We start from the raw sequence: 19,988 nt of genomic DNA, 5'->3' as shown, positions 1-19,988 counted from the left end.
TTGTATACTTTGGGTAAATACGGAGTAGTGCAACTGCTGGGTTGTAGGGTAGTTCTAGTTTTAACTTTTTTTTTTTTAAAGATTTTATTTATTTATTCGACAGAGATAGAGACAGCCAGGGAGAGAGGGAACACAAGCAGGGGGAGCGGGAGAGGAAGGCAGGCTCATAGTGGAAGAGCCTGATGTGGGGCTCGATCCCACAACGCCAGGATCATGCCCTGAGCCGAAGGCAGACGCTTAACCGCTGTGCCACCCAGGCGCCCCTCTAGTTTTAACTTTTTAAGGAAACTCCATACAGTTTTCCACAGTGGCTGCACCAGTTTGCCTTCCCACCAACAATGCAAGAGAGTTCCAAATTGGGGAAGCTTTTAAACAAATACACTTCTTTTTTTTTTTTTTTTTTTTTTTTTTTTTAANATTTTATTTATTTATTTGACAGAGATAGAGACAGCCAGCGAAGAGAGGGAACACAAGCAGGGGGAGTGGGAGAGGAAGAAGCAGGCTCACAGCAGAGGAGCCTGATGTGGGGCTCGATCCCACAACGCCGGGATCACGCCCTGAGCCGAAGGCAGACGCTTAACCGCTGTGCCACCCAGGCGCCCCTAAACAAATACACTTCTATGAATAGATCTCAATACTGTAGTTATGTGAAAACAATAAGACGCACATTCTCCACCAAAAGGTACCAGGTCTCTTGGGGAAATGACTGCTTCTAGGACTGGGGTGGGAAATATATAGGAGGAATCTGGAGTACCTTGCAGTTGCGGAAAGTAGAGAAGTGCTCCGTAAGAACCCCGTGCTGTACACAAGTACTAGAACGGCCGAAAGCCAAAATGCTGACGGCACCAAATACTGGTGAGGCTGTGCAGTAGGGACTCGCGTTCGTTACGCTGGGAATGTAAAATGGTACAGCTGCTGCGGAAGACAGTTGCACAGTTTCTTACAAACTAAATCTACTTTTGAAGTCTGTGTGCAAGATGGCAGAGAACAGTATGCACGCCATCTCTTCTGTGGCTGTGACCAGTGCTCTGCCCATCATCTAGAAACTAGAGCCACAGATTGCGGTTGCCAATTCCTATGCTTGTAAGGGGCTAGACAGGATTGAGGAGGATTGAGGATTGGGGAGAAACTGCCTGTTCTGAATCAGCTGATGAACCAGCCAACAAACCAGGTTGTTACCAATGGCAGAGGTGATATGACCAGGGCAAAAGATGCTGTGACAACTACTGTGACCGGGGCCAAGGATTCCATGGCCAGCACCGTCACTGGAGTAATGGACAAGACCAAAGGAGCGGTGACTGGCAGTGTGGAGAAGACCAAGGCTATGGTCAATGGCAGCATTAACACAGTCTTGGGAGGTCAGATGATGCAGCTGGTGAGCAGCGGAGTAGAAAATGCGCTCACCAAATCAGAGCTGCTGGTGGATCAGTACCTCCCTCTCACGGAGAAAGAACTAGAAAAAGAAGCAAAAAAAGTAGAAGGGTTTGATACGGTTCAGAAGCCAAGTTATTACATTAGACTGGGATCCCTGTCTACCAAGCTCCGCTCCCATGTCTACCAGCAAGCTCTCAGCGGGGTTAAAGAAGCCAAGCAAAAAAGCCAAGAGACCATTTCTCAGCTCCATTCCACTGTTAATCTGATTGAATTTGCCAGGAAGAATGTGCACAGTGCCAACTGGAAAATTCAAGGTGCTCAGGATAAGTTCTCTCTCTCCCAGGTGGAGTGGAAGAGAAGCATTGGCCATGATGGTACAGAAGAATGCCACTGTGCTGAGCACTTTGAGTCCCGTCCTCTCGCGATTGCCCACAACCTGACCCAGCAGCTCCAGACCACGTGCCACACCCTGCCGTCCAGTATCCCAGGGTTACCACAGAACCTCCAAGATCAGGCCAGTCCCTTGGGTGCCATCGACTCAGGGTTCCGCCATGCTGCCTCCTTCAAGGAAGTGTCTGACGGCCTCCTCACTTCCCGCAAGGGGCAGCTGCAGAAAATGAAGGAGTCTTTAGATGATATGATGGCTTATCTTATTAACTACATGCCTCTCAGAGGCTGGTAGACCCCTTTGACCTGCAGCTGACCGAGTCTCAGAACGCTCAGGACCAAGGTGCACAGGGGGGCACAAGCAGTCAGGAGGCCCAGCAGCCTGAGCGCAGAACAGGTTAAAGTTGTCCTTGTCCCCAGAACGGGGAGCAGCCAGCCAGAGGAGACTTTCTGGGATGTTGAAACTAACCTGCTAGACAGCTCGGAACTGGGGAAGCAGCCAGCTAGAGAAAAGGTCCTCAGTTGTAGTCATTTCTAGCTGGATTAAGAGCTTTGAAATTTTGGCATTAGTAGAAGAGTTCGGTTGTTTACCTGGAGGTAAGAGAACAATGATGGATTGGTCAGAGCCTAGCCGGGAGTCCCAGAAAGTTTCCGTGCGTTTATGGTCTCATCCTGTTATCATTGTTGCTGTTTGTTTGTACTGAATAAAAGCACCGTCATGTGGGCTGTGGTGTGGGCTGGTGTCTGCTCCCATCTGGTCTGGGCAGGCTGCATCTCACTGGTTTGTCTCACAAAGCATGTCTGTACAACTTTTTCTAAAAATTTTTCTGTGAAGAAATGCGCCCTATGAATTCAAAAAAATTCACTGCAAAAAAAAAAAAACACTTCAAAGCTCTACGGTAAAAAAAAAAAATAGAAAATGGACAAAACACCTGAATAGACATTTCACTGAAGAGAATATACAGACGGCAGAGAAGCATGTGAAAAGACGTTCAACATCATGAGCCATTAGGGCAGCACAAGTTAAAACCACAAAGAGATATCACTACACACCTATCAGAATGATTAAAATAAAAAATAGTGACGACACCAAATGTTGGCAAGGATGTGGAGAAACTGGATCACTCTTACGTTGCTGGTGAGAATGTAAAATGGTACAACCGCTCTGGAAAACAGCTTCGGAGTTATTCATAAAACTAAGCATGCAATTACCCTGTGACCTAGCAATTGCACGCTTGGCCTTTCTCCCCAGAGAAGTAAAAACATCCGTTCACACAAAAACCTGTACGTGAATTTTCATAGCACCTTTTTTTTTTTTAAAGATTTTATTTATTTATTTGACAGAGAGAGAGAGAGAGAGAGACAGCCAGTGAGAAAGGGAACACAAGCAGAGGAAGTGGGAGAGGAAGAAGCAGGCTTCCCGCGCAGCATGGAGCCTGATGGAGGGCTCGATCCCAGGGATCTGGGATCACGCCCTGAGCTGAAGGCAGATGCTTAACGACTGAGCCACCCAGGCGCCCCTTCATAGCACCTTTATTCATAACAGGCCAAACTCGGAAACAACCCAGATGTCCTTCGAAACATGAACGGTTAGAGAAACTGTGGTACGTCCAAATCCTACAACTCAGCAATGAGAAGCCGCCCCTGGTGTGTGCAACCACTTGGATGAATCTCAAGGGAATTATGCTGAGTGAGAAAAGCCAGTCTGTAAAGTTACATATTGTATGGTTCTGCTTATATAACATTCTCAAAATGACACAATAGAGACGGAGAACAGATTAGAGTTTGCTGGGGGTTAGGGACGGGGACATGGGGCAGAGGAGGGAGTTACAAAAGAAGAACACAGGGGATCTTCCTGAGGGAACCGTCCTGTATCTTGATACACGAGCACGCACATGTGATAAAATGGCATGGAACTAAATACACACGTGGACAAATGACGACACGTGAAGCTGGGGGGCTCGGAATAAGATCGTGGATGTTATCGGAGTCATTATCCTACTTGGGATATTGTACCAGGGTTTTTTTGGTTTAAAATTTATTTTATTAGAGAGAGAGGGCAAGTGAGCGAGGGAGAGGGACAGAGGGAGAGAGAGAAACAGACTCCACACTGAGCATGGAGCCCGACTTGGGGCTCGATCCCAGGCCCCTGAAATCATGACCTGAACTGAAACCAAGAGCTGGCCTCTTAACCGACTGAGCAACCCAGGAGCCCCTGTACAAGGGTTTTGTAAGTTGTTACCACTGGAGGGAAGTGGGTAAAGGATACACCAGATACACCAGAGCTCTCTGCATTATTTTTTAACTGCATGTGAGTCTATAATTATCTCAAAACAAAACTTTAATTTAAGGTTCTTCTTTAAAAAAAAAATTAAACATCTCTGGAAGGATACACATAATAGCAATGATCAAGATTACCAGTGGGGGGACGCTTCGGTGGCTCCGTCGGTTAAGCGTCTGCCTTTGGCTCAGGTCCTGATCTCAGGGTCCTGGGATCGAGTCCCATATCTGTCCCCCCTGCTTAGCAGGGGGCCTGCTTCTCCCTCTGCCTGTGGCTCCCCCTGCTCATTCTCTCTCTGACAAATAAACAAATAAAATCTTAAGAAAAAAAAAAGATCACCAGTGGGATTTAGAAGTGGGGAGTATGAGCAGATGGGTGATGGGGGTGGAAGAAGGCTTTTCACTAGATACCCTGTGTACTTTTTGGTTCTTTTGGTTTTTATAAATAAAATGTAAAACAACTAAAGCCACACTTGCTCTTTTTCCACTCCCCTTTCTTTTTTTTTTTTTTAAGATTTTATTTATTTATTTGACAGAGAGAGACAGCCAGCGAGAGAGGGAACACAAGCAGGGGGAGTGGGAGAGGAAGAAGCAGGCTCCCAGTGGAGGAGCCTGATGTGGGGCTCAATCCCAGAACGCTAGGATCACGCCCTGAGCGGAAGGCAGACGCTTAACGACTGCGCCACCCAGGCACCCCTCCACTCCCCTTTCTGACCACATTCCCCCAGACATGTTTCCAGGACGACCGAGGCTAGATCCAGTGTATTCGCTTATTTTATCTCCATAGCCTGCTGCTTCCTGGAAAGCCGGTCCTCAGAGCTCTGACAAGTTTCCTGGCTCACCTGAGTCGTGCATTTGAGCCGGTTTCCGTCTCTGCCCATTCACTGGCACAGCACACCTTTCCCTGGCCGGATCCTGACTTCACAGTCGTCCGACAATGATCTGATGACACTGTTGAAATTCTTAGGGTAGTTTTACCTGGGTTTAAAAAAATTTTTTTTTCTAGTTGTGTTTTAGAATCCTTTTTGGCATTTATTGAAGTTTGGGTTTGGGATTACATTAAACTTGTAAATAATATAAGAGAAAATGGTCATCTTTATAATATTGTTTCACTAGGAGCATGAACTCTTGCCATTTCTTTGTCTTCTTTTCCATCCCTCAGTGATGTTATATGGCTTTTAGTTTGCCTTCAATATGTCCATTAACAATTCTACTCTTCATACTTTATATTTTTGGCTGTCATGAAGAGGATATCTTTTTAAAAATATGTCATTTCTTGTAGGCATTCAAAACAGGAATGCTATTGACGTGGGTTTTATCTTCTTTTTTTTTTTTAATGATTTTTTATTATATTATGTTAGTCACCATACAGTACATCCCCGGATTCCGATGTAAAGTTCGATGTTCCATTGGTTGCGTATAACACCCAGTGCACCATGCAATACATGCCCTCCCTACTACCCATCTCCAGTCTATCCCATTCCCCCACCCCCCTCCCCTCCAAAGTCTTCAGTTTGTTTCTCATTGTCCATAGTCTCTCATGTTTCATTCCCCCTTCTGATTACCCCCCTTTCTTTATCCCTTTCTTCCCCTACTGATCATTCTAGTTCTTATGTTCCATAGATGAGAGAAATCATATGATAATTGTCTTTCTCTGCTTGACTTATTTCACTTAGCATTATCTCCTCCAGTGCCGTCCATGTTGCAGCAAATGTTGAGAATTCGTTCTTTCTGATAGCTGAGTAATATTCCATTGTATATATGGACCACAGCTTCTTAATCCAGTCATCTGTTGAAGGGCATCTCGGCTCCTTCCACGATTTAGCTATTTGTGGACAATGCTGCTATGAACATTGGGGTGCATATGGCCCTTCTCTTCACTACATCTGTATCTTTGGGGTAAACGTGGGTTTTATCTTCTATATGACTTTTAATTAATTTTATTAGGGTTTTTTGGGGGGGTACTAATTTTTTTAACCTGTCTTGATATATAATCACATTGTCTACAAATAATCATATAGTTTAAATCTTCTTTTCCAATATCAATAAACATTATTATTTTTTATTTTTAAAATTTTCTGGCCTAAACTACAATATACATTGGTTGTAGACATTTTTGTTGTTGTGGGTGTGTGTTATGTAATCTTTTTATACTCAATATGAGAGTGTTTTTCGATTTTATTGGCTTTGTACTATTCCCTATGTGTGTGTCACTATATCACACACATAGATGATGTGAGAAGTGAGAAGATGATGTGGCATTATCTCCACTTTGTTATGTGGCCAGGAAGGTGGGTGGGGGGACACAGGGGACCATTGGCAAAGGTGTCTTCCAGGCTTGAACGAGGCCTTGGGTATGTGTTGGTCTTGTGACGTCACTGTTCTGGTCCTGGCTGACCCTCAATCATTCTTTTCATGCATGAACAGTAATCGGGCACCTACCTAGGTGTTCGGGGGACAAAGTCCCAATAACACAAGATTCCTATTAGTTCTGGGGCAAGTCACTTAGGTCTTCTGAACCCAGTGTTTCTGTTTGTAAGATGAAAATACTAATAACACCATTCCTATACACGTTTCCTAGGTTCATGTGTGGATTCAATGAGATATTAGAGAATTTTAAAGTGTCACTAGAGGGGACCTTAGGAAACATCGCTTGTTAGATGAAGAGTAGCAGAGAAAGGAAATGACTTGCCCACAGTCACGTAGTGAATTCCTGGGATAGCAAGTTCTCAAACTTGGGTCTTCAGGCGCCCACCCACCTTGAGGATGCAAAAACGCCAGGGTTTCAGCCTTCCTCGAGCCACCATGTCCTCTGGAGCAAGAAGGGCCGAACCTAGAAGCAGTATATCTATATATCCCTCCCTACTTCCATCCCCCAGCACCGCCTACCAACCTGTGCTGGGCAGTCCTGGGAGGGACCCAGTGAATCATCCATATGTGTCCTCCCCCAGCAGGGCGCCTCTCCTCTGCACCTGGCTGTGAAGCACAACTTCCCTTCCTTGGTCCAGCTCCTCATCGACGCTGGCAGTGACCTGGATGCCACCGACAATGTGAGTGGTTGCAGAAACCATCTGGGCCCCAGGGAGCCTTTGGGCACCCTCCCAGGCTGGCAGGGCTTGGCTGCGATCTCCTAGCATGGCTCAGAGTTGAGAAATTACTTTTTTAGCTTGTAAAAAAGTTGTGTGAATGTTTGTTGAAGGTAACGTCATTTTATCCACCATTCCTGTATTTTGAACATCTTGGTGGTTTCCAAGTTGTTGCCATGGTCCGGATAAAATTGCAGGAAACATCTTCCTACGTTCCACCATGTACTTTTGTTGATTTTTTTTTTCCCTTTGGGAAAATTCCCGGGACGGGGTGAGTCGGGCAGTCTTGTGTCACAAGAGGCCCCTGAGACCTGAAGTTGTGCTCAGTCAGGAGTCCTTTTAACGCCCCATCCCCGCAGTCCTCCCCCTGACCAAGTAGTCCTCAGTGCCCGCACCTACAACCACGAGCGGTGGAAAGCAACTTGGCACGATAGGCAACACCTTCAAAATGATCAGTGTCTGGGCTTCAGTGAATTGAGTCTCAAGAAATACGTTAAACGCTCACGCACAAAGACATCTATTGCAGCATTGCTTATCAATCTTCAATTTGAAAATGGCCCAAATATTGAATAATAGAGAAGTGATCGGGTAGGTTATGGGCTAGACGTAGACTACTATGGAGCTGTTAAAAATGGTCCGTCAGAGTTGATAGTATTGGGCGTGTTGGGTAGAAACATGGATGCAAAATATATATATGGGATGATCTCACGTAAAACCAACACACCAAAAGCATTCTAAAGACTAGAAGAAATATGTGGGGATCGTTGCAGAGGTTGACTTCCTGAGCTGGCAAGTGGTATTTTTTCCTTTGTTCTTTCTGCTTTTTTGTTTTTGCGAAGTTTTCTCTGGTATTGGGTTTATGACTAAACCCAGCTTACTCTCTCCCGTAACTTCTTAGAGAAACTTGTTAAGGCCCAGTTAGGAGTGTACCCGCCTTGCACCTGTCCTGGCTTTCAGCCTTGGGCCACTTGTACATGCTTTTCTACTCCCCTGTCCCCTTGGCTTCTTCCCGGAGGCAGCAGACGCCCCAGCACCTTGCCGCTGAGCACGCCAGGCAGGACATAGCGGAGATGCTCCTTGTGGCGGGGGTTAATTTAAGCCTGAGAGACAAGGTACGTGTGCTCCCACTCAGCCTCCTTTCACGCTTTCATGGCTTGCTCTTTGCCAGAGACGCTACTAATGCCTCCTGCTCTCAGACTGCTCGAGGCTTCCCATCCTTTATGTGCTAGCTCACATGCAGCCTCCACCAGGAAGGCTTCCTGCTCCTCCATCGCCTTCCCCTTCCCCTTCCTCCTCTGAGGTCCTTCAGGACTTGGCCTGCCTTCTGCCGGTGTAGAACTGTGAGGGGCTTGTCTTCTGTGTCATGGTGCCTCAGACTTTGAGCTCCTGAGTTGCCAGGTGGGGAGGGGAAGAAGGAGCAGAGGTCTGGCACATCACCAGTCCGCAGCTCCCTACGTGTGGGACAGGGGCGGGGAAGCTTCCTAGCTCTTCGTGCCTCTGGGCTGGCTACTCCCTCAGGTGGAGGGAGGTCCCAGATGAGCCGAGGTCTTGGCATACGGACCAGGAGGTCACAGGCTCCGGAAGGGAAGGGGCTTGCATGGGTGGCCCAGTCCTTGGGAAGGTGTGGGGAAGAGTCGGGGCAGGAATAGGCCCTGAGGCTACACCTGGGAGGGGCTCCCTGCCTTGAGCTGGGCCCCAGGGCAGCCGGCCAGGTGTGAGGAGGAGCTTCCCAGCTCCCTGCTCCTGCCCTGGGCTGGAGGCCCGCCCAGTGCGGGAGGCCTGGAGCAAAGGGCCTGGGTGGGGCGGGCAGACGTGACCTCATGAACCTCGTCCCCTGCCCTGGGATCTGATTTCATCTGAGAAGCGGTCCAGGTGCCCCATATTTCACAGGTGATGTTGAGTATGCAGGCTGAGTTTCATAGGCTCTAAGACTTTCTAAACAACAGGCTGTTGCTGGAATTAGTGCCTCATTCCACCTGTGCCTTCCACGCGTCTCGTCATGCCCAGAAAACCTTTCTGCTCTGCAGTGTAGACTGCTGGAAACCGTTTTCTTGGGGCAGGAACGTTTGCAGCCGATGCTAGAGGCCACCCCACACCCCTCCTGTAGCAGCGCTGGCTTCCCTTCGTCTGACTTCTTCCTTGCGGCAAAGGGGGACTGCCCTGGTGGTGGCCGCTCGCAGCAACCACATCAGCCTGGTGGACATGATCATAAAGGCTGACCGCCTCCGCACGTGGAAGAAGGTACTGACACCCTGCACGAGGTCTGTCCGTGTTGCAGAGGGAGCGGCCTTGGCTCGAGGTGGGGCCAGCTTTGAACCCCAGCCCTGACCAATTCAGCCCCGCCCGCCCCCCAGTTTCCAAAGAGGTTGTCTACCTACCACCAGGGTTGTCTGTGAGCATCTGGAGATGAGTGAGCACCCAAACCACGCTGAAACAAGGCAGACTGGGGTCCACGCCCGTGTGGAGTTAGTGCTGGATGCTGTTAGAGCTCCTGGGTGACAGGTGCATGGGCGCACGCCTGCGTGCATGAATAGAGAGATGGCAACTTGGTTTCAGCTCACTGCCATCTCCAGGTGATTGCAATTGCTGCTTGGGGTGTTGTATTCAGGCAACTTTCTGAGCCCAGAAGGAAAGTGTGCTGGGATTGATTAGAGATGTTTGCTGAGGAATTGCGGAAGAAGAGTAGCAGGTGTAAGGCCATGCTGTTCCAGTCGTCAGCAAATGGGGCTCAGGTGGGGAGTTTTTTTTTTATGTCTTTGTGCTTGTTTTTATACATAGAAAATAATTTTTGCATCTATTTCAGTTTTAAAAATTAAGAATTTATTACAAATTTTTAAACCGAGTCTTCCTTGGAGCGTGTGGGTGGCTCAGTCGGTTCAGTGTCTGCCTTCGGCTTAGCTCATGATCTCAGGGTTCTGGGATCCAGTTGCACATGCACTCCCTGCTCAGCGGGGAGTCTGCTTCTCCCTCTTTCTCTGCCCCTGTTCATGCTCTCTCTCAAATAAAATTTAAAAAAAACCCACCTAGTTTTCTTTAAACTTTTAAATTCATTTTATAAATCTTATTCCACTTATACAACTCCTTTATTTTAGGAATCTTAGGAATTTCCACTTTCAAGGAAGGTTTTTGATTGTTTGGACCCGTGTTTAAACTTAAACTATCTTAAACATTTTAAACTGAATGATTAAATTTAATAGATTTTTTTTAAAGCACTTCAAATGCTTCTCAAATTTTTTAGAGAGGAAGGTGGGGGTAGAGGGAGAAGAAGAGAGAGAATCCCAAGCAGGTCATGAGGCTCAATCCCACAACCCTGAGATCATGACCTGAGCCCAAGTCAAGAGACACTTAACCAACTGAGCCACCCAGGTGCCCCTAAATTCTTAAATTATCCTAGTAAATCCAGTAAATTAAACCTATAAAGTAAATCTCAAATCTTAACCATTCCAATATTGTTTGCAAAATTAGTAAGCTTCTCATGCCACTCAAAAAAATCACTTTTTCAAAATCAATTTAATAACAAATTTCAATAGGAATCATAAGATACTCTCACAGACATGCTGGGTTCTCAGAAACATTACAGCCCCTTTGCATACGACAGATTACTCCTAAATGTACCCCTAAAATAGTAATACCAAGGGTTTGATGAATTGATTCATCTCTGTGCTTAATTCTAACACCTCAGACTTGAAAAGTTCTCAACGCTAAGGCCACGGGGCAGTTAGAATCACAAACCTCCCTCCCACCCCCAGGCCAATTCATTCAGAATCTCTGGTGTGGGGACCAAGCACGGTAGTTTTGTTTTTTAAAGATCGTATTTTTTAAATTAATCGCTACACCCAGCGTGGGGCTCAAACTCACACCCCCAAGGTCAAGAGTCTCGTGCTCTGCCAACTGAGCCAGCCAGGTGCGCCAAGCACTGGGGTTCTTAAAGCTCCCAGGTGATCCCAGTGTACAGATGCAGCTGAGAACACTGCTCTGAGGACCCTCCCCAGGTGGGAGCCGGTCTCCTGATCATCACGTCACAGGTGATTGGCCAGACGCTGTTGACCAGGATGTAAGATTTGTAGCCACAGATGCCAGAACTCACTCGAGCTTTATTAACAACCGGAGCTCACCAGAGCTTTTTTAACAACCAGAACTCTGTACCACATCCTTCAGAGGGGTTTGCTTAGTCTTTTGTGGGTTTAACTTATACTCTCACCTAATTCTTTTGTAACTTCTCATTTTCTCACCTGCTTTACAGAGAAAGAATTCTGTAAGCCCGCCCTTCACTACTTGTTGGGATTCAGCAAATCTAGTTAAGCCAAATCTGTAAGCCAAATCCTTGGCTTGACTGGTGTCAGCTAGAGCGCGGAGCCCTTCCGAGGGCACTCGTGCTGTTAAGAACACAGAGGAAAGAGAGGAATTGGGAAGCCTTCCTGGAAGAAGTGGCATGTGGGTGATCTTTTGACTGTGGCATTGGGGTTGAGGGACAGGCAGGTGAGAGAAGGAATTCTGGATGGAGGAACAGTGTGAGCTGCTGGGGTTCCAGAAGTCAAAGCAAGACACAGAGTGAGAAACCAGAGTGGCAGACACGAAGCCCCAGGCCTGGGACACCTGCCAGAGTCCCGTCAGGGCTCCCAAGAGAGAGCTTGGCAGGGATTTCCCTCAGGCACAGCTGCACTTTTGGAATCTGCTCCACAGGGTCACCTCTTACACAGGGACCCCAGGGATCCTTCTGGGAAGAAGGTGACCTTTAAGCAGGACCGTCGGCAGGAAAGGCAGCAGTTCTACTCTGTGCTGTGGCGACTGGCTTCCAGGGACCTGCGGCCTCACGAGTGGAAGAAGCTCGCATATTGCTGGGATTTCACCGAGGCCCACGTCCACGCCATCGAGCAGCAGTGGACAGGTGCCCCCCTGCCTCTCCCCACACCAGGGCGACCAGTGGGCGGAGCGTTGGGGGCGCTGTGTATTAGGTTTTCTGTGTTTCTTGAGGGAAAGCCTTTGCAACCCACAGCCTGACTACCGTAAGCCACGTGCCATTGCCAACATCCCACGTGCCTCTCCATCCTTCCAGGCCTTTGCTCAGGCCGTGCCCTCTGCCTCTCCCTCCCCATTGACCTGTGAACTTCACATTCTTCGTGAATTAGCCCAAGCTGATACCCATCATTCACACACCAAACTAAAGGCACTCCCTATAAAAAGGAGAGGACCAGCTATTGCCACCATTATTTAATATCTGCTTGAAAATGTTGGCTCGGGTCGCCTGGGTGGCTCATTCGATTAAGCATCTGCCTTCAGCTCAGGTCATAGTCCCAGGGTCCTGGGATCTGGGATCGAGCCCGGAGTTGGCTGCCTGCTCAGCTGGGAATATGCTTTTCCCTCTCCCTCTGCCCCTCCCCCCATGCTCTCTTGCTCTTGCTCTCTTTCCTCTCAAACAAAATTAAAAAAAAAAAAAAATGTTGCCCCTGGTACTAAGGCAGAAAACAGAAATAAGGACTGTAAATATTGGAAGAGAGATTTATTAACTTCAGATACTGTAATCCTATACACAGGAAGTCCAGAAGAATCAACTGAAAAACTCAGAATAAAATAATTCAGTGAAATGGCTAAATATGATAAAATATACAGACACCCTGATATTCCTATGTACCATCAATAAGTGGGGAAAATATATAGAGGTATTTTTGAAAAGCTATTCCTTTTTTTTTTTTTTAAGATTTTCTTTATTTGACAGAGAGAGACAGCCAGCGAGAGAGGGAACACAAGCAGAGGGAGTGGGAGAGGAAGAAGCAGGCTCATAGCGGAGGAGCCTGATGTGGGGCTCGATCCCACAACACCGGGATCACGCCCTGAGCCAAAGGCAGATGCTTAACTGCTGTGCCACCCAGGCACCCCGAAAAGCTATTCCTTTTGCAATAATTTCTTACAAATATGAATGGCATATGAGTAAAACAAAAATTAGTTCACTATAAAAAAAAGACTTGGGTAGGTGGAATGACATTCTGTATTCCTGGTTAGAAGGTCTCAGACATCGATTTTCCCAAACTAGTTTAAAATTTTGATTTTTTTTTTAAAAATTTATTTATTTTAGAGACAGAACTAGTGGCCCCAACATGGGGCTTGATCCCTCAATCCCAAGATCATGGCCCCAAGATCATGACCCTGAGATCACGACCTGAGCCGAAACCAAGAGTTGGATGCTTAACTGGTTGAGCCACCCAGGTGCCCCTGATTCAGTTTTAATCAAATCAAAATAGGTTTTTGAAACTTGACTAAAGGATTCTAGAGTTCACTTGAAAGAATAAAGAGGGAATGTTTATTTAAAGATTTTATTTACTTGAGAAAGAGAGCACGTGTGAGAGAGCATGAGCTGGGGTTGGGGTGCAGAGGGGAAGGGAGAAGCAGACTCCCCGCTGAGGAGGGAGCCTGATGCAGGACTGGATCCCAGGACCCCGACCATAACCTGAGCTGAAGGCAGACGCTTAACCAACTGAGCCACCCAGGAGCCCCAAAGAGGGAATATTTAAATGAATATTCTAGGGGGAAAAGTGAGGAAGATCTAATCCAACCAGACCACCTTTTATATAAGCCCAAATCATTAGCATAGAGAGATAACCGACAGAAAAATATGCACACCAATTAGTGGAATAGAGCAGGGAGTCCAAACGGAAACTCTGTGTCCGATAAGAACTTTCAGAGAGGGAAAAGGAGCACGGGTAAATTATGGGGCTGGGGGCAAGAGCTGTGGATAAATGGGTCTAATGACACCGCTGTGCCAAGGGCAGCACCGTGAGGAAAGGCCTGCTCTGAGCCAGAAAGTCAGAGGACGCAGTACAGGGACTGACCTGGCCCCAGTGTCTGGGAGAGCGGACCTACCTCGTCACCGGCTGTAGTAACACGCTCACCCTCTGCTCCCACTCTGGAATGTGGGCAGTTATTTTCAAACACAGCTGTATGTTGGAATCACCTGGGAACCCTTAACACCGCTCAGTGCCCAGGCTGCGCCCAGACCTGAGTGGGTCGGAATCTCTGGGGAGGGGAATGGGACCCAGGTGTCAGTGTTCTTTTGGAAGGCTTCCCCGGGGTTTCCAGTGAGCACTTACAGCTGAGAACCACTGGCGCAGGGGAAAGAACATGGCCACCCCTCTCTTGCTCGAAGCCGGGATTCTCATCGGTATAACATGACCTCTAGTGGGCAAGGCACAGATTACTGTGAGCAGCCCCAGATGGAGAGAACTGTCCCGTGTGGCATGGGATCACGAGTGCCATGAGCGACACCAGCAGGATGCATGGTGGATGCTCAGGAGAAAGCCTGGGGCTGGGGAAGTTCTAGAGTCCCCAACACAAAACCTGCCCCCAGCCCCTCCCAGCCTGTCCCTTTCCTCCTCTCCCCATCTCTGGGCTGAGCTCCACTGGAGCTTGGGGAAGGGCCCTTGGCGCTCTCCCACCTGGACAGGTGCAGGGGGTGATGCAGGGCAGCACAGACACCTGCTTAGAGCGGCTGTGCCACGGTGGGCTCAGCTGGCTCCTTCTCTTTCTCCCCTCATGGTCCTCAGGCACCAAGAGCTACCAGGAGCACGGCCATCGGATGCTGCTCATTTGGCTGCATGGCGTGGCCACAGCCGGTGAGAACCCCAGCAAAGCACTGTTCGAGGGCCTCGTGGCCATTGACAGGAGGGACCTGGCTGGTAAGTGTCCCCTGCTCAGGGCAGCACTGGGCCCCCCTGGAATGTGACAGAGCCCCCGAAGATCTGCTCAGACCACAGTGCTGTGGTGCCCGCTCTGAACCTTCCAGATTCCTGGTCTGAGCCTTGTGTACTGGAATTCAGGCAGAGCCCTGGGCAAACCAGGCCTCCTGGCCGCTGTTTCCCATCCGTGCCCTGAGAGTGCTGGCTCGGATGACGCTTGCCACCCTCACGGCCGCGAAGCCGCAGACGCTATCGTCTCTTCCTCTCTGGCCCTCTGTACTTTGCTTTTTTTCTTTTTGGAATGAGGCTGGAACAGCCTGCAGACTTCTTTTCCACAAACAATAAGACATATGGGGCAGAACTGGCTTAATAGGAGTTGAACCAGTTCAGTCTGGTCAAATAAATACAATTTCTGAGGCTACCACAACCTTTTGAGTCTATCCATTCCAAAAGCCTGGTCTGAGATTCCGAGCACCCTGTGGAACCATCAGGCAAGTGAGACAAAAGGCTCAGTACTAATCCCTCATTAAAAACAAAACGAGCTCCTGATGAAAGAGCCTTAAATACCATGTCACTGGCGTGGTGCATTATGGGGCAACCTCCGGACGGGGTGTGAGGCGGTCAGCAGTAGTCATGAAGGCCCCAACAGTGAAAACATGGCCCGCATGTCCTCGAGAGGAGAAAGGAGAGCCCCTGTGTGGTGGGGAACTCCCAGCTGCCGCAGGCAAGGTGGGAAAACAGTCATTTCGGGGAGGAGGAATTAGGGACGACTTTTTTCTTTTTCCAAAATGTTCTTAAATATCTATCTCCTTTTAGCACAAACACCGGCAGGCAATTAAAACATAAAACCAGCCCTGTGAGGCAGAGCTTAGGCAAGAGGAAGCAATAGCATTCTTCTCTCTTGCAGAAAGCATCAGGAAGAAAGCAAATGCTGACCCGAGGGCCCCCAGCAGGTGCACGGCCATGTAACCAGAGGGGCCAGACCTCCAAGGGCATGGGGCCTCAGAATGGCAGCCACTGAACAGAAGAGGACCACCACTTAAGGGCTTTTAAAAAAAATCACCATTAACAGACCTCCAGCTGCTTGTACTGAAACTGGCAGCCATGCGGGAGCAGCAGGCACAGCTTGTAATCTCTTTCACGCGGGCTGGTCCAGGGGCCGGTTCGGGTTTCGCAGGTAATGCCTTCCCACAGGTAGGGTCCTTTACAGCTCTCGGAGCGCCACAGCAGTCCCCTGAGATGCAACGGGCATCTTTTCAGAGAAGACACTGAGGCCCAGGATGGATAAAGCAGCTCTGCAGCTGATGAGGTCAGGTGCCAGACCCCGCATTCCTGTCTCTCCAACCGCCACTTACACAACGGACCGCCCTTCACTCGTTCACTGGCTTTTGATGAACGCTGCGCTTATCGCACAGCTCTGTTTTTGTCCCAAGCTTATTTGTACGCTGTGACACAGTTCCAGGAGGTACATGCTCTTTTTTTTCTCTCGTTTTAGGATTTTTTTTTTAATTTTACAATTTTATTTTGAAATCCTTTCCAACTTAACAAAAAAACATTGCAGAACCAGTAAAAGAATTTCTGAATACGCCTGACAATACAGCTTCCCCAAATATGAACATCTTACATAATCACAGCATGATTTTCAAAACCAGGAAGTCAACACTGATACCATACTCTTAACTCCTCTTCAGACCGTATTCGGATTTCATCAGTTGACACTTCCGTGTCTTTTTCTGGACCAGGATCCAGTCCAGGGTCACATCTTATACTTAACTGTTATTCTTAGTTTTACTAGCCCCACACAGAGGGTCACCTCTCCAGAGCATCACTATCTGACCGAACTTTCTGTGGTGATGGGAATGTTCCAGATCTGTGCTATCCAGTATGTTTACCCCTAGCCACGTGTGGCTGCTGGGTACTTGAAGTGTGGCTCGTGGGACTGAGGAACCGAATTTGTAGTTTTTTAATTGTTAGAAATTTAAATAGGCACTGTGGCAAGCGGCAAGCATGTTGGGTGGCTCGGCATGTTGGAGCTTAGCTTTCAGGCGCCAGGCCAGCCCAGGCTCAGCTGCATCGGTGAGAGCGTGGCTCCAGGACGATGCGACTCTGGAAGCCATGGTTTCACAGATGTGGAGAATATCTGCACAGGATAATAGCCTGGAAGTTCTGCCTCCAAGCTCTAATCGGAGTTCTCCTGCACGTGGCACAGCTTGCTGTGGCCAGTTTGCGAGCCCACATCTTAGAAATACTCCCCACGGAGTTACCCGCTGGCCTGTGTCCTGGGAGGGAGACAGACTAAAAACTGTTAGCGCTGAAAGGGGCTTCAGCCACCACACAGGGCCGGTGGGAGCTCACAGTGGTACAGTCCTCTGAAAGGCCGCTGCCGTTCTATCTGCCCAAATTACAAATGCATTTGCCCTCTGACCCAGCAATCCCACCAGGAGGAATTTATCCTGCAGATAAACCTGCAGACAGGATACTAAGACAAGTGCAAATAAATGTAGTGGAAACTGTGCCGTGCAGAGGGGTGCATGGGAACTCTGTGCTATCTGCCCAGGGTTGTTTTGTTTAACTGTTCCTATTAATAATTTTTAGAAACCACCTAGAATTTATGAAAAGAAAGAAAAGGAGGCTTTGAAACCAACCTGTTTTACAGGCAGTAACCTGTAGGCCTGAGGCCTCAGCGTTCACAGCCAGATTCAGACCCCCCAGTGCAGCACGCAGACCTCCATGCCCTGTCTCTGCATATGCTGTGGTTTGGGTTTTTTTTTTTTTGTTTTTTAAGTAGGCTCCAGGCTCACTGTGGGGCTTGAACTCATAACCCTGAGATCAAGACCTGGGCTGAGACCAAGAATCGGATGCTCAACTGACTGAGCCACCCAGGCGCCCCTGCATGTGCTTTGTTGAGGGGAAGAACCTTCTCTTCCATTTATTCCACTTAGGAAATGTATTTTGTACCACATGGGACTTAGACCATTTATTTGGATGAATTCTGCGAAGTGAATTTTGCACTTTTTTTTTGAGACAAAACAAGTTCTTAAATAAAATTGAAACGTTGAAACTCATCTTTCACATTCAGTATTTGTTTCTTTTGTTTAGGAGACGTATGGCAAAATTTCAAGTCAGACAAGCTGTTGTGGATTGGTTCTGTGTAACCACACCACTCAACTCACCACCACCAGTCAATATTTACTGAGTGTCTTCTGTGCCAGGCAGTCTGCTGGGAGCCGGGGTGCAGAGCTGAGTAGCCGCAGTTCCTGCCCTCTGGAAGCTTGTGATGTTGGAGGGCGGAGGAGCTGGGACACCAGTAAGGTACTATCATGTGGTTGGTGCTATGATGGGTGTGTACAGAGAACTACGGGATTTTGTTCTTCCTTGCGGAAGGGAAAGAGGAAGGGGAGGAAGGTCCGAGAAGCTCACAGAGAAGACAGAAGTAGGGAAAGCACATTCCAAGCAAAAAGCACGGTCTGTGCGATGGCACAGTAGTGTGGACATGTATCTATTTGGGGAATGGTGGAACACAGGAAGCATGGAAAGAGGAGGAGAGATGAGCTGGTGGGGCAGGAGGGCCCCATTCCTTCAGCCTCCGATGAGACTATTCCAATGGGCACTCCGAGCTCCAGAGCCCTACACGGTCCACTGGTGCTTGTCAGGCCTGCATCACAGCTCAGCTTCCCCCGTGTCCAATCTGCTTCCTTCCACAACCTCTGTCCCTTGACCCTAAATAACCACCTTGCTCTTGAAGTTTCATCTCGGTATCTGCTTCGGCCTGAGACGTGGGGATGGGGGTGGGGCCCAAGATGGCTGATTTTCTAGCTGGGGAATCTGGAACAGTGATACTGGGGACAGAGATGATGGTTTAGGAGAGAAGGGGGAGGTTTGGGCAGTGGGGACGTGGGTGTGCCCATAGAAGGCTGCCCTGATAGGCCTGTTAGGCATTCAAGGCCAGCTCCAAATCATCTGGGGCTGGAAATGGCAGTCATCAGGGTGGAGAGCCAGGGAGTAGTTAAAGCTATCAGGCAGGAGTGGCTCACACAGGGAGAATTTGAAATGAAAGCGGAGTGCAGTCCCACGGTTCATTGCTGTACCAGATGAGGAAGGGACTGCTGACCCTGTGCAGCCTGGCCCCGTCCACAGGGGCTCCCTATTGGTTGGGAAGTAGGCTCAGATGCAAACAGTTAAAAACATGAAGCTCTACCTTCCTGGCTTACCAGGTGTTTCTATAACCAACTGTTCTCGAGTCACGAGGTAGTCAGAGCAGACGCTGGCCTATGTGGAAGATCACTGCTTTTAGGGATGGTCAGACCCAAGTTGGCATCCCAGCTCTGCCCTTCCCCCCTTGGCTGCTCCCAGTCTCCATGAGCTCACCTGTAAAACCAGCATAATCAGAGTTGTGGTGGGGATGAAATTGGAAATAGTATGGCTAACTCGATGTTCTGAAAACTTAAAGGGAAAGGAGCACTGATGCTGATTTTTTGGTCTAAATTGTACCTCAGAGAAACCAAATAGTTGATGAGGGGAAGAGTCAAAAAAAAAAAAAGACAACTCTAGTTAATAAGTGGAGTGATAAAAATTAGAGTTATCGTCACTGCTCTGCGTCCTCTAACACCACAGTGCATCTGTGCAGCGATCAGCAGTGGCAGCCAAACCATCATGGGATTCCCCAGTGACGGCATGTGGCCAAGCCTGACCCCACCCAGCCATCTTCACCATGACTCAGGGACAGCCAGATGTTCCGTGCCTCCCGAGGTGGCAGTGGGAAGCCCACAGCTCTGCCTATGAAGTGTTCTCGCCCAAAGGACTACATGTGAGCCTGCCGGACCCTCCAGATGTAACTAGCAGTTTATGGGAAATACCAGGGGCATAGAAACTAGTTAAAGGACACCGTGAGGCTGTAATCAGCCAAATCCAGACGGTGGGGAAGTCTACAGAGCAAATGAGCCTATTTCTTCAACAAATTAATGCCAAGAAAAAAATGAGGAATTTACAGTTTAAAAGATTTAAGAGATGTTCCCACTGAGGGGGAGACAAGAAGGTATGAAAAGTTCCTGGCACGTACTAACAGCTCAATAAATAAGGGCTACTGTTACTTTACAAAGAGCAAACTGCACTTTAGTGAGATTAAGTAACTCACCTAATGTCACAGAACTGGCTTCTCACGACGTCCTGTGTCTATGTAGCCCAGCTGGGC

The 19,988-nt window shown here is 48.3% G+C and overlaps 2 protein-coding genes across 2 annotated transcripts in view; both read left to right on the top strand.

Annotated features, from left to right (window-relative positions):
• The window catches only part of ANKDD1A (ankyrin repeat and death domain containing 1A), a 45,548-nt gene extending 26,211 nt beyond the window's left edge, over positions 1–19,337 (top strand). Inside the window, 8 exon segments of the mRNA XM_034660825.1 lie at positions 6,993–7,091; positions 7,536–7,537; positions 8,143–8,239; positions 8,546–8,550; positions 9,278–9,368; positions 11,811–12,015; positions 14,666–14,797; positions 15,705–19,337. Of these exon segments, the coding sequence (XP_034516716.1) occupies positions 6,993–7,091; positions 7,536–7,537; positions 8,143–8,239; positions 8,546–8,550; positions 9,278–9,368; positions 11,811–12,015; positions 14,666–14,797; positions 15,705–15,766 (693 nt within the window). The 3' untranslated portion in view covers positions 15,767–19,337.
• On the top strand, positions 552–3,094 carry LOC105235417 (perilipin-2-like). The gene has a single exon (XM_034660824.1). It carries the CDS (start codon positions 1,151–1,153, stop codon positions 2,054–2,056), a length of 906 nt encoding a protein of 301 aa, XP_034516715.1. The 5' UTR covers positions 552–1,150; the 3' UTR covers positions 2,057–3,094.
• Positions 19,338–19,988: the final 651 nt, after the last annotated feature.

Source organism: Ailuropoda melanoleuca, chromosome 5 (genome assembly GCF_002007445.2).
Source record: "Ailuropoda melanoleuca isolate Jingjing chromosome 5, ASM200744v2, whole genome shotgun sequence".
Classification (NCBI taxonomy): domain Eukaryota; kingdom Metazoa; phylum Chordata; class Mammalia; order Carnivora; family Ursidae; genus Ailuropoda; species Ailuropoda melanoleuca.
Note: the sequence above shows the minus strand (reverse complement) of the source record. Positions and strands in the feature narration are given on the sequence as shown.

What these genes read in the sequence shown, in the direction of transcription:
- LOC105235417 (XM_034660824.1), top strand. Translation starts at nt 1,151, where the DNA reads ATGAACCAGCCAACAAACCAGGTTGTTACCAATGGCAGAGGTGATATG.